The sequence below is a fragment of the Puma concolor genome, chromosome C1, assembly GCF_028749965.1.
Source record: "Puma concolor isolate L17-30 chromosome C1, mPumCon1.1.hap2, whole genome shotgun sequence".
NCBI classification, from domain to species: domain Eukaryota; kingdom Metazoa; phylum Chordata; class Mammalia; order Carnivora; family Felidae; genus Puma; species Puma concolor.
In genome coordinates, this window is record NC_141674.1 from 360,980 (window position 1) to 374,380 (window position 13,401).

Sequence of the window (13,401 nt, forward strand, 5' to 3'; positions counted from 1 at the left end):
CTACAGCTTGGGAGCTGAAATAATCCCGTCACCTGGCCTCTGTGGGCACCCGTGCCCCCATCTTCAGGGCCAGGGTGGGCTCACTGCCAGCCTGGGCTACCCTCTGGAGCTCCCTACCCTCCTCTGCTCTCACCCCCACACTCTCCTCTGACCCAGCCCTTCCTGCCCCCCGTCTTTCCTGTGGATGGTGCCGTTGGCCCCCCATCCATCCCCGTTCCCCCACTTCATGCCCTCACAGTCTCCTGCAGAAGGCCCAGCACTGCCCCCCATGGCCACACCGCAGCCAGGTAACCCTACTCACTGTGCCGACTGCTTCTGAGATCACCCGAAGCCAACAAAACCGCCCACCGCCCCGTGTGTCCTGGGGCCTGCATGCCCTGGGGACTGTCCTCTGCTGGGTGTCTCTGGAGCCCCTCCCCCCTCCCCCCCACAGACCCTGCGCCTCCCCCACTGTGGGGTCCCATTGCAGGTGGTGCGGTGGGTGGTGTGGCCTGACGAGCGGTGCGGGGGGGGCAGGGAGGAGAGGGGGAGGGGAGAGGGAAGACTGACAGTGTCAGGCCTCTGCTCCGGCTGCAGAGAAGGAGACTCGCCGTGGGGCCTCGGCAAGCATCCCACGGACCGAGCTCAGGCACGCTGCTCTGCCCGGGGCCTGGTCCAGTGGGCATCACGGAGGCCGGTGGCCATCGGTGCAGGGCGCCCACTCCCAGCTCCTGGCCTTCCCCTTGGCCCCTGAGGGGCCCAGAACAGGAAATGAGTGAAATCAGAGAAGATCAGCAGTTCTGCAAGCCTAGGGCAGGGCACCAGGGTCAGGGGAATGTGTTCTGGGAGGTCCCAGGGATGTGGGACCCCATTCTGGATGCCAGCCTCAGCTGCCCAAGTCAGAAGACTGGGCAGAGGCGTGGTCCCCAGTCTGAGCACCAGCAGGTGCCCAGGGGTGCCCATCTAGCCCCAGGTCCCTGGTGGGGACCTGGAGAGCATCCCGAGCCTGGGGTGGGGCTCCTGACAGGCTGCTCTCAGGAGACCCAGCCTCTGCAGAAGCTGATGGTGGGGTGGAGTGGCTTCTGCCCCTCCCCCGCCTTGACACAGACCTGAGGGCTACACCAGGGCCATCTTGGGAGTAGGGGGTGTGGGGGGGCCCAGGAAGTGACGAGGGTCAAGGTTCTCTGCAGAGGGGTCTCCACTTGAGCTTGGAGATGAAAGCTACCCCCAGGAAGGGAGCCCTGGCAGCTGGGGGGGGGGGGGGGCGGCAGCAGGAACTGGAATCCAAGGAGGTCTAGGCAGGGGTGGCAGTGGGGGAAGCTGCTTGGCCGGTCGCCGCCACTCAGCAGGATGGTCAGGGGCCCTCCCACACACACCTGTGGCCACCTGCCCAGGTGCCCCTGTCGCCCCTGGCCCCAGGTGCCTGCACTTCCTGTGCACATGGCCCCAGAGGCCCTTCTCCCAGCCAGCAGGGTTCACAGATGGCTGGGTGGCAGGGCCCGCCAAGCAGAGCTCAGCTGGTGGTGGCGCTCACAGGCCGGGGAGAAGCCAGGGCCACGGAGAACCCGGACCATGGACTAGCCCGTCTTCCAGAGTAAACACCGCAGGCTGCAGCCAGCAGGACGGGAACCCCGTGAGGACCCTCACCTGCAGCCTGCCTCCCACGACCCAGGGCCTGGCCCAGCCCGGTGATCCAAGCCCTGCCCCCGACCTCCAGCGGTGTCTGAGGATCTCAAAGGCCCAACCCCCGAGGGGCCCGGCACCCTGACGCAGGCGCCCACTCGATCCTTCAAAGGAAGTGACAGGTGGATGGCCAGAGCCAGGCTCAAGCCCGCGACAGGAGTCACCACGTCAAGCCCTCTGAGCATATCTCCAGGCAGGCCCCCACCCTGTCCCTCTGGCCCCAGAGGAGGGATCAGACGACCCCACGACGAAGGTCCTGAAGTGCATCCTTGGGTCTGGCCCTGGTGCAGGCTGCTGTGAGGGCCCCCTGCGGATGGGCTTCTGGGGCCCGGAGGTGGGGGGGGGGGGCAGGGATTCAGGGCTACGGCAGGGGGCCAGGAGGCAGGCGAGGGGCTGCAGGAAGGCCGAGCGACTGCTTCTGGAGACGCTTTACTTCACAACTGGAGTTTCGCTTGGCCCTCTGACACCTTTCCTGTTCACTCCTGCTCTCGCTGCCACCCCCTCACATACCCAGGTTCCAACAGAGCAGCCTGGAGGGGCCGCGAGTGCAGGTGGGGGTCCCTCCTACCCTCGAGGCCACCCCGGGTGTGTGTGTGACCTGCCGGCTGTTACAAAACTGACATTATCAACCAGAGGAACCCATGAGTCACTGCCCCGGGGCAGGGGCTGCACCCCAAACTCACCCGAACAAAGGCCTTTTGTCCCCAAGCACCACACCCCCGCCCCTAGGCCAGGCCCGCCTGTGCACACCATCAGACTCACAAGTGGGCAGACGTGCCGATGGCGGGAGCAGGCACGGGCTCGACATCCGGACGTGCTTCCCAGCCTTGCTTAACGTGGCTGCAGGGGCCGGGCTCAGGGAGACCCTGAGATGCTGAAGGCCTCAGCTCCTGGCTGACGCTGAGGCAGGGCCCTAAGGTCATGCGGAGCTCGGAGCCGCCTGAACTCAGAGCCCATCGAGTGCACCGTTCAAGCCCGGCCAGTGAGCAAGACCCCGGGGTGCAGTGCCCCACCCTGCTCCCCAGCAGAGGGCTGCCCGGCCTCGGATCGGAGGCCTCAGGTGAGACAAGGCGCACCCCCGCCCCCCGCCATCCCAGTGAGCTTCTGTCCCAGGACAGTGCGCTGCGAGCTTCTCCTTGGGGGTGAGGAAGCCCTCTCCCTTGCCCCCAGCACCCAGAGTCCCCAGCTGTCACAGAGAGTCCAGCTCGAGGACTGACAGCAGCACATCCCCACCCCGGGGTCCGGCGGCTTTGTGACCACGTGCACAGCCCCGCCAGCCGGCCTCCCTGATGCCCAGGACCGAGCACAGCCGTTCCCGAGCTCAGGGACTGGCTGGCCAGGGGCTCCAGCCACTGGGCCCCAGACACCTGCCCTGTGTTTGCTCCCCAGGGGCCTGGTGATTCTAGCTCAGCACACAAGCCCCGGTCCCAGGGCAGAGACAGAGGAGACACAGAGACTCCACCCCACACACATCTCACACACAGCAGCACCGGGCAGCTCCACTGGCCCAGAGACACGATCGCAGCCACAAGGACAGCAAGTCAGCACGGGGAGCCCTGAGAGAAGCACGGACACTCCCGCCCAGACCCCCCCACACCCCAGGCCAACTCTCAGTCCCTGGCCCAGGCCATAGGAGTCGGGACGTCCCGACGGGGCGTGAGAACCTCCCAGGTGTGCTTGGAAGACAAGCAGCCGCCCTTGGAACAGCCCTCCCACTCATCAGCCCCAGGTCCAACCCCGAGGGGGGGAAGTCACGCCCAAAGCTGGGCCCTGGCCACCAAGGGCCAGCCTGTCCTGGCTGTATCCTAAAGTCCACACTTCTTCCAGGGCCCAGGCTGGGGGGGAGGGTGCTCTTCTGGAAACCTCACCCCTACCCTGTCCCATCCCACAGGCCTCTCAGAGGAGGACCACGGGAAGAGGGGACGGGCAGCCTTCTCGCTCATAGCCAGGACCCCCCCCATCCTGCCCCTCCAGCCTCCTGCCACGGACCGAGGTTGGGGCCTGGCTGCTAAGCTAGTGGGGGCTCCTGGCCCCCAAGAGGACTTTCCAGCTGTCCTGAGCCAGATGCCCACATTCCTGTCTGCCCTCAAACACAGCACATGGAGGGCACTGGAGGGGCAGGCCATGACCCAGCCCCGAGACACCCCACCCCCAGGGCCCCAAGGCCTACAACCAGGCCATGGACCCAAGACCAGGGATCTGGCAGCGGAGGGCTGGGGCGTGCCAGAGGAAGCATGCCCCCTCCCAGGGGCCCCTACCTAGCACAGCAGGGCCTAGAGCCCTCCCTGGCAAGCCCCAGGGTCAGATGGAGGTTCCGGGACTGAGCCCTAAAAGAGGTCAGTGAAGTCAGCCCATTACTTCCCGCTGCTCCTGGGCAGGGCTTGGGGTCAACAGTCAACCCGAGGCTCTCCAGAGCTGTGTGGCCCAGCCAGAGGCTCAGGCCACCCCAGAGCCCAGCTATGAAACCAGAAGAGACCAGGCCCAGGATAACGGCCCCATCTCCCAAGCTCTCCCACTCCCTGGAACCCTGCTCAGGCTGAGTATCACTGCAAGGACCCAGGGCCACTTAGGGGGCTCCAGACCCTTCCCAAGGCCCCAGGAAGCTTTTCAAACACCACAGTTCGGGCTGAAGAGAATACAGCAACAAGCTTCCACTGAAGTAGGTCCCAGAGTCAGCTACTTAAAAACCTTGATCTTTTCCATTCGACAGAACACTGCTTCCCTTTGTGTCTGTGAGGGCTGTACCTGGGAGCTCCTGACGGCAGGAGAGATGAGAGAAAAGGATGCAGCTGGGCCCAGGGTATGCCTGTGGGAGCCTCGCCCTGCACTGGCCCCTTGCTCACACTGGGGGGCCACCCTGTGTCCTTGGGGGCCTGTCTGAGCCTGGGGCCCGAACGCTGTGACCACCCCAGCTCACAGCGCTCGAAGCTGATTGGCGGTCACGACGGCCCACCCCGGCCCCCCATGCCTCTGCTCTCACATCCTCAGCCACGGAGGCTCAGCTGGAGACAGCACATTCCAGGGGACTGCAGCGAAGTGGCTAATGACCTCTGATTAGGGTGGCAGAGACAGGGGGAAAGACCAGACGGACCGGGAGGCAGGTGCAGTCAGGCGCCACAACCTGGCCCTGGCCCCCTGCCCCCGGTGGGCTCCAAGGGGCTGGCCTGGTTCGTCCTTGTCCTCGCGTCCCCACCTCTCATCTGTCATCCCCTGTCTGTCACTCTCTGCAGGCTCTGGGTCTCCATCTCTGTCATCGCCGCCCCCAGAGCAGCTCTGGGTATGTGAGACCTGCCCCCTCCCGGACCAGGCTGGGCGGGGGACTGGCTGGTGTTGAAGGACCTGCAGGAGAGCTCCTGGATGCAGTGAGGCCCCGGGCCCGGCTGAGTCTGGCTGGGTGCTGGCCACGATCCCTCAGTATCCCCTCCCACTGTGCCCTGGGGCAGCCCCGTCAGCCCACAGGCTGTTACTCCTCTATAAACTGGTGCCCATGGCCAAGCCAAGCTTGGCCAGCCTGGTACGGGACCTCGGTCATGGGAAGTGGGGGACGGTGTGTCCTCCCAAGCCTCTGCCTCCCCTGTGTGCCCCTCCTCTCCCAGCCTCCCCACTGGAGACCCCAGGAAGGCACCCGCGCCCCACCCCCACAAGCTACCAGAGTATCCCCACTCAGACCAGGCCGGTGCCTGCAGCTGAAGCAGAGACACCCCCCACTCAGCCCCCCAGCCCCTGACGCCAGCCTGGGACGACCAGGGAGAGAGGTGGGGTGGGTCATCGGCCAAGCCCTGGGCTGCCCGGGCTGGCGCCAGTCTGGCACCACTGCTCTCCCGCCTCATTACCCAGCAGGCTGCAGGGAGGGTCCCTCCCATGCTCCGGCCCCCCCCCCCACGCGATGCCCCCCCCCCCCACAGGGGTCAGGGTCCCCAGGGGGAGAAGCTGAACAATGGCCCTTGGGCTCCAACCTCTACCTGCCCCGTCCCTCCGTCTACAGGGTGAAAGAGGCCCTTCCCTGCTCAGCCTTGGAAATGGGGCTTCAGGCCCTGCTGCTGCGGACCCGAGCCCCACCTCCAGCCCCCAGGCTTCTGTGGAGGGGTCAGGGGCCTCACCTCAGCCCTCCAGGTGGGGCCGCCTGCCGAGGACCCGGGTGCCAACCAGAGATAGTATCTCAGCAGCTCTGCGGAGGCCCAGACATCCCAAGATCAATTTACATTCTTTGGTCTGGGTTTGCTGGAGCCAAGACGGGGTAGGGGTAGAGGGCCCCAAACCCACAGGACGGGCGGGCACGGCCTTGGCCGCCCCACCTGGGGTTTGCATCCACCTAACGTGGCAGCCACCAAGGAGAAGCGGGGAGTCAGCGAGGTGCCCTGCCGGCCTGGGCCTGGACCACCCTGGGCCCCGCCCTGCAAACGCAGGCGCACTCGGCACCCCAGCGTGGGCAGGAACGCCCTCTGGGCTCACGTGTGGGGTTTGGTGACCTGCACACGCACGTGCAATTTTGTGTGCGGCCCACACCCGTGGGCTCCCTGCACCTGCCCCATGGGACAAGGCCCTCCCAAGGGCTCCCCACCTTGCGCTCCGCACCCCAGACAGGCACAGCACGCGGCATCTGGCCACCATCTGACCAACTTCTGATGCTGAACGGGTCTGGGCCCCTGGCCCTTCACGTGTCCACAGACCGCTGCCTCCAAGGCTGGACATGAGGCCACACGTCCTTCCAGGGCCACACCTGCACCCCCCCCCCCCGCCCCATGACTACAAAGTGACCAGGCGACAGGGAGGGCTGAGAGCTCTTTATTGCTGTCACCACAGGTTTTACAGAGGACAGTGGGGGGTGGGTGGGGGGCCCTGTCTGGCCCTCACGTGCCCAGGAGCAGGCCGGAGAAGCTGGAGCCACTCTGGATCGTGAGGGCTGTCCCAGAGCCGTTGTCCACAAAGATGGAGGCGTACTGTCCGGCCTGCAGACATCCCACAGTGGATGTCACCACCCACGACGCCCGCCTGCCCGGGGGAGCGCGTGGAGGGATGAAGCTCAAGCCCCAGCACACAGCACCCACCCCAGGGGTCATCTGGCCGATGCTCCAGGCCTCGGATCCCCCCCCCCTCCGGTGCAGCCCCCCCCAGCCTCACCTGCACCCACTCCAGGGGTCATCTGGCCGATGCTCTGGGCCTCAGATCCACCCCCACCCCACCCCACCCCACCCCCCCCCCGGTGCAGCCCCCTGGCCTCACCTCCAAGTGCAGCAGACCCTGGACTTGCATGGTGAAGACCCTGCCTCGGCTCTCCAGGCCCGAGATGGCCTCCAGGGACCTGGACAGGGCGCGCAGGACAGGGGTGAGGGCACAGCTGACTGCGGGGCCAGGACCCCACCCCCATACACAGTGCGGTCGACACTGGGGCACCACCCCCTGCGACCGCCCAGCATTCAGGGTGCCCCCTAGGAAGGCCCACTCACATGTGTCGATGACACAGGGACTCAATGCAGACGAGCGCCCGCACTGTGTCCCGAGCCCGCAGCCGTGCCCTGCCCTGCGGCTCCCTGTGGTCTGTGGAGACAGGGCCTGGCCTGCAACAGCCCTCAGGGAGGACGGAGCAGAGAGGGGCGGGGGGCTGGGACTGGGGGCCTTCAGGACGCACTGCCAGATGTAGGCCCGGGAGCGGCTGAGGGCTGGGGGAGGGTGGCCCTGAGTGAGACCCCCAGGGAGGTGGGGTTGTAGCAAAGGACCCGGGCCTGGGGGCCGGCCCCACTCACCCACATGCAGGCTGGCAGAAAACTGGAAGATGGCGGTCACTGGGGCTGTGAACCGGCCCGAGGCCAGGCTCAAGCCAGACCCCCGCAGGAAGGCGCCCTGGGCAGTGGGCTGGAGGGATAGCAGGTGAACAGCCAGCTGCAGCGCCTGGGCCCTCATCTTGCACATCCAGCCTGGGGGAGGCGCCTGTGACCAACAGCCGCCACCCCAAGCAGGCCCCAGGTGGGCAAGGTGGGGGGTGACCTACGCGTCTATGCTCCTCTGGGCCCCTGGGCACAGGCTCCAGGCCCCAAGGGATGGATGAACCCTCAAGAGCCCCCACCTGGAAAGGTATCCCTGCCTCCCGGCCACCTTGGATCCCACCCAGTCATGGCACACGAGACCTGCTGACCCTGACCTAGGTCACCTCCCCCTGCATGTATGTGCTGGGTGGCTGTCCCAGGCTGGCTGTGAGCACCGCCCCCACCCCACCCCCCAGCGGTGGGGAGCCCACCCAGCACCACGCACCCCGCTGGCCCGTGCTGGTACATGAGGAAGGCCTACAGCAGATGCCCCAAGAGGACCGGGCCCCCCCCCGAGCCCCCGAGCCCACTCACAGCCTGGAAGCCACGCAGCTCCAGCAGTGTCCTCTCGTCCACCACTGTAGGGCCCTTCAGTCCACAGTGGAAGGCCTCAGCCACCAGCCACCTGCCTGTCCCTTCAGGCAGCAAGGGGCTCAGCAGCCCCAAGAACCGGCGCTCGGTGGCCTCTGCGGGGGAAAAGGGTGAGGCAGCACCTCGGGGTCAGTGTGGGGTCACCCCCGGAGCCCCAGGCGGGAAGAGTCAGGGACAGGGGCCTCACCTTTCAGCATCTCCTGAAACTCTCGCAACAGGGCCTCCTGGTTGACTGCTGCACCGGGGGGGCCGGGGGGCCCAGGGGGCCCAGGAGGCCCTGGGGGGCCAGAGAGGCTTCGCTGCGGGGAGGCAGGAGAAAAGTGAGGGTCCTAGTTGGAGCCACAGCCACCCCTGCCCTGGGTTCAGACCCCGGGGCTCACCGACTTCTTGTCCCGGCCCCGGCACCGTCTCTTCGAGGCCCTATCATCTGGCCGCCGGACAAAGTTCAGCCATGTCATGTGGGCATCTGAGAACTCAGGCCCCAAGGCCTCAGGCGGCTGCAGGGCCAGGGAACAGGGCTAGTGTGCTGGCCACCGGGCCCTAATGAGTCCTGCCCTACTGCCCCCAGCGGACAGCGGGGAACCTCAGGGCCCAGGCCACCTTGGGCAGGACTCAGGGTACACACAAGAAAAGTGGCAACGGGGCACCGCGGGCCACCCCTGGGGACCCAGACCAGGATGAGACACAGGACAAGGGCTCGGGGCCTGATATCCAGGCACCGTGGTCTGGGTTCTGTATTAGAGCGACCATGTCCCCTCCCACTGGACCCTGTTCCCAAGCGGATGGGCACGCCTGTGTATACACAAGGCCAGCCCCCAAGTCCCAACAGAGGCCTGGCCCTGGCTGAGGCGGGCAGCAGTGAAGAGCAGCGAGTTCTCTGTGGGGCTTCTCGAGAGTCCCAGAGCCATGCGAAACCAGGGGGAGGACAGGCACAGGCCTTGCTTTGTGTTGGACATGAGTGTGTGAGCTGGTGGCCTTGGCCCCCCAGCCGGCCCTGCTGTTCAGGCTCTGACCCAGGCCACAGCTGGCCAGTCCACCTCACTGTTGGAGCGAGGTTTGGGAGAGAGCCACCACCATGGGGCTCGCAGAGATCTGGCCGCTCTCTTCGGGCTGACCCAGGCAGGGCAAGCTGAGCAGTCCTGACCCGGGGTCCAGGCTGGCAGTCAGCCCTCAGTCCCTAGCATAGCAAGAGCCAGGCGCCCGGGACAGGTGCCGCCTCCTGACCTGGGAAAGCCAGGGCCTCCTCTCCATAGACCAGGCCAGGTCTCTATCCTGGGGGGGATGGGAAGGGCAGGTAGGGTAGGGTACCTCCCACCCCTGGTCTGGGCCCCACCCAGAGAAGAGAAGGACGCCAAGAACTTCAGAATGTCCAGGAGCGCCTGGGGGCTCAGTCGGTTGAGCATCCGACTTGGGCTCAGGTCGTGATCTCGCGGTTCGTGAATTCAAGCCCCGCGTCGGGCTCTGTGCTGACAGCTCGGAGCCTGGAGCCTGCTTCGGATGCTGTGTCTCCCTCTCTCTGTCCCTCCCCCACTCATGCTCTGTCTCTGTCTCTCAAAAATAAACAAACATTAAAAAGATTAAAAAAAAAAAAAAAAAAAAAACTTTGGAACGTCCTGGTTCCTCGCATATCTGGTATCTGCCCGGTCCCCTGGCTGCCACCCACCCTGGCCACACTTGAGGGACCCAGGAGCCCTGAGAGACCGGTACATCAGTGGCGTCTAGGGGCCAAGGGCTGCAGGAGCAGGGGACAAGTGCAAGATGAGCTCATCCCTAGCAAGAAGAGCAGGAGCTCCAGTGTCTGGGGAGGGCTGTCCGGGGACGTGTCCCATGGCAGCCCCCCCAACCCACGGAGACCACTCCTGGAATAGAGATTTTCCTGTTTGTCCCCAGGCTGACTCGTGCCACGCAGGGCAGGGAACGGCCACTAAGCACCTTCCCCTGGGTGACTGGCCGGAATCAGCCCCAGAAGCTGCGGGGAGCCCACTCTTCTCCGGCTCGGCCTGCCCGTCTGGCAAACGGGGCCCCGGGCTCCAACGGGCCGCGTGGGCTGAGAGCAGCCTGGCTGGCCGCCGCAGAGACGCCCTTGGGAGGCGGGAGGCCAGGATCAAAGGCGTGAGGGCTGGGGGGTGGGGGACCTGTCCCAGCAACGGCCTCTCCCTTCCCAGTCCCGCGGCCCCCAGGTGGGCAGCTGCACAAAGCCACCAGGCCTGCTGGAGTCAGCTCTGAGACCCCCTCTGGAGATACTAGGTGCAGGAAAGGTGGAGGACCAGGGCTGAGGTGGGTGCGGGGAACTTTTGTCTCAGAGAGGACCCAGGGCCAGACTGGGGCCAGAGGGACTGCAATAACCAGGAACACAGCCCGTGCCAGAGGCCGGAGAGGGTGCTGGCTACGCAGTGAGCGATCAGGGTAAGGACCTCCAGGAAGCACAGGGTCCAGGCTAGCCTGCGCCCCTCCAGCCACTCAAGTTGTGGGGGACCTGGATTCCCAACGAGGAGTCTAGAACTCCTCCCCACCCACTCCTGAATTAGCAGTTACACCAAACGGCAGCACGTGGAACCTAGGGCTTCAAAGCGTTCACTGTAACCCCTCTGGGAAGTCCCTCTCCTCCCCCGCCCCTTCCCCTGGGCCAGGGGGGCCCCATGGATGCCCCAATAGCAGCCGCTGCAATCGTGCCCAAAGTCCCACTTCGTGGGGACAGGATGGGGAGGGCTGCAGAGCTGGGGGCCCCCCTGAAGTCTACAAAGGGCGTGCACACCCGCACCCACGTGCAACCAGCCCGCATGTACCTTGGGGGAGCCTGGCAGCCCCTCGCTGTTGGACGCGGTGGCGGTGGGGTGCTCGGTGCGCTGGCCGGGCTGCCGTGGCCTCTTGGGCTCCCGCCGCGCCCCGATGCCCCCGAGGAGCACAAGCTGCAGCCAGAGGAGGGCTGCGGCAGCCCGGGCCCAGTGCATGGCGGCCGGCCCGCAGCTCCGGACCTCGGTGATGGCTCAGCGCTGCGGGTGGGGACAGCCCAGTGTGCTCATGGGGGCAGCAGCACAGCCGCACTCAGGGCCCCGGTGCGGGGACACGGCCCCAGGGGGCGCCCGGCTGCTGCCGGTGCATGTGCACACAGGGTGAGCTGGAGCAGCGGCGGGGCGGGCACGACGACGGCAGACGCGCTCCTGCTCCCTTAGGCTGGGGCCGGCGCCCGCCTCCCCTCACGCGCGGCGCCCTGGCCGCCCGCGCCGCCGCCAAATAAACCCTCCCCTCCTCCCCGAAGCTCCAAGGGGGAGGGCTCACACTCGGCTGGTCCGCCGGCGCCGCCAAGGGCTCCCAGGCCAGCCCGGGGGCGTGGATCCGCGCCTCCCGCAGGCGCTCTGAGCCTTTGGAAACAGCCCCCACCGTCCCCCCCCCCCCCCGCGAGGGCCAACTCACCCTGGAAACTGTTAACACGAATTCACCCTACCCGCCTCCCAGCTCAGCTCCTGACACCTCACATCCAGCCCTTCAGGGTGGTGGCCCAGGGTAGGGGAGCCCTCCATCAGGACCAACAGCCCCAACTGCCCTTCCTCCGTATGACCCACCTCACTCGGGCCCCCCAAGCCCTCTACACAGCAACCCCTACCCCAGGGTCCCAGCGATGCCCAGAAGCCTGGCTCAGATCCCACTCCTGAGAAAGGCGGGACCCAGGAAGCAGGACAGCTGACCCACCAGGCTCCCAGCCTTGTCCTGGCAGTGGGCGCTGGCCCTCCACTAGCGGGGAGCCTGGCTAGTGAGGGGAGGGACTGACTGACCTCAGAGCAAAGGCACGGTGGGTGGCCCCGGCCGCCCCAACGTCCTTCTGCCCCCTCCTCTTCTTGGGGCACGAGGCCAACCGTTACTGCCTGAGGGGCTGCCCTCACCCAAACAGGCCTCTGTGCTTCTGATCGTCCTGAGCCAGCAGGGGAAAGGGAGCGGAGTCCCCAGGCCTTTGCACCCCAACCTGGAGGTCAGCACAAGTGTGAGCCCCTGGGTGGCCGTGTGGCGCCAGAGGAGCCGGTTCCCTCCACAGCTGTCCGCCCAAGGAGAGGGAGCTCGGCATCTCCCCTCAGCTGGACCTGAGCAACAGTGGGCGGGTCCCCAGGGAGAGCTGGGACCCGTCCTGAACCACCTCCAAGGTGCACGCCGCGGGCAACGGGTCCGCCAGGGCCAGCCCAAGCCAACAAGCCGCACAGACTCACTCGCCGCGTGGTGAGGGCCTGCGTGGGGACCGAGGCTAGGACGGGTCAGAGCCATGGCTATAGCCCCCGCAGGAGCTGCTGCTTGCAGTCCGGCCTAGAGGAAGGTGGGGCACACCGGTCCTGGTGGAGGAGTCCTCCAGGCACCCCTCAACTTCCCGATGTCTGCCAGGAATGCTGAGGCGCCGAGACAAGCCTGGTGGGGAAGGTGTGAGGAGTGTCCGCCCAGGGTCATCCGTCCCCTCTGCTGGCTCAGGCAGAGATGGTCGGTCACCTCCAGGGACAACAGAGGCCGGCTCTGGTGAACCCGGAGCTCACGACTGGGAGCCTCAGGTCTCCTGGGTGTCCAGCTGGTGAGCTCCCAACGCCCGGGTCCTGAGGAGGGTGCCGGGTCCTGAGGGGGGCGCCGCACTGCAGAAGATCCCCTTGTGCCCTGCCCCGTGGAACCCCAGATGTGCCCTGCACCCAACACCGGGTCAGGAAAGGTAGCCAGGAAGACTCCTCCTGAGTTGCCAGACCCCCCTTCGCAGGCTGGGTACCTGTGCTCCTATCAACTGCATCCTGACAGTTTGATCCTTCGAGGCTCAAAAGTGCGTCACCGGAGTGCCATCGGCAATGCGCCGTCTCTGGCTGCCGTGTGGACACTGCCAGCTGCACCAGCCTCCGGCACGGTCCTCCTAAAGGCAGGCCAACAGCAGAGGGCCTCTGAGGCAGGATGGGGGAGCCACATGGCAATGGGCCTCAGACAGATCCAACCATGCCTGAACCATGAGCTCTGCTCCCATCCCCAGGCACCTTGAGAACAAGCAGGAAGCAGGAGCCACTTCCTCGGCCCACTGGTCCAGCAGTCTCGGCCAAGTCATGCTCTGCGGAAGGTCACTGCCCCCTTAGACTTCGGTCCAGTGTCAGGGAACCAGCTCTCTGCTTTCAGTGCCCCCTCCCCCACATCCCACGGGTCCTCCCAGGGCCCAGCGCCCCCAGTGAGCACGGGGGCTGCCGGGAACCACCAAAGGGACCCTGCTCTCCAGCGTCCACGCCTCCCTGCCGCAGACATCAACTGCCTGCACAGGGGAGGCTCAGGCCAGCTGCCACACAGCCACAGCCCAGATGCTGGGTGCCGTCCCTACAGCGGGCTGCCTGAAGTCATG

The 13,401-nt window shown here is 66.3% G+C and overlaps 1 protein-coding gene across 4 annotated transcripts; it reads right to left on the minus strand.

The window, feature by feature from the left end:
* Positions 1-6,431: 6,431 nt before the first annotated feature.
* Positions 6,432-11,405, minus strand: C1QTNF12 (C1q and TNF related 12). Of its 4 annotated transcripts, none has more exons than XM_086715350.1 (8): positions 10,844-11,405; positions 8,438-8,554; positions 8,245-8,356; positions 8,001-8,152; positions 7,407-7,590; positions 7,110-7,200; positions 6,886-6,964; positions 6,432-6,654 (listed from the first exon to the last, which is right to left on the minus strand). In XM_086715350.1, exons 1-8 carry the CDS (start codon positions 11,006-11,008, stop codon positions 6,469-6,471), a joined length of 1,086 nt encoding a protein of 361 aa, XP_086571476.1. In that variant the 5' UTR covers positions 11,009-11,405; the 3' UTR covers positions 6,432-6,468. The 4 variants fall into 4 exon arrangements, with proteins under 4 accessions (XP_086571476.1, XP_086571478.1, XP_086571477.1 ...); XM_086715352.1 differs by having other exon boundaries at positions 6,432-6,611; positions 10,844-11,401; XM_086715351.1 differs by having other exon boundaries at positions 7,407-7,515; positions 10,844-11,396.
* Between the last annotated feature and the right edge of the window lie 1,996 nt (positions 11,406-13,401).

Excerpts from the sequence above, each read along its gene's own strand:
- C1QTNF12 (XM_086715350.1), bottom strand. The coding sequence starts at position 11,008 with ATGCACTGGGCCCGGGCTGCCGCAGCCCTCCTCTGGCTGCAGCTTGTG. Across the intron at positions 8,153-8,244 it reads GTTTCAGGAGATGCTGAAAG|AGGCCACCGAGCGCCGGTTC; the intron begins GTGAGGCCCCTG and ends TTTCCCCCGCAG. Across the intron at positions 6,655-6,885 it reads AGGGTCTGCTGCACTTGGAG|GCGGGCGTCGTGGGTGGTGA; the intron begins GTGAGGCCAGGG and ends TCCCCCGGGCAG.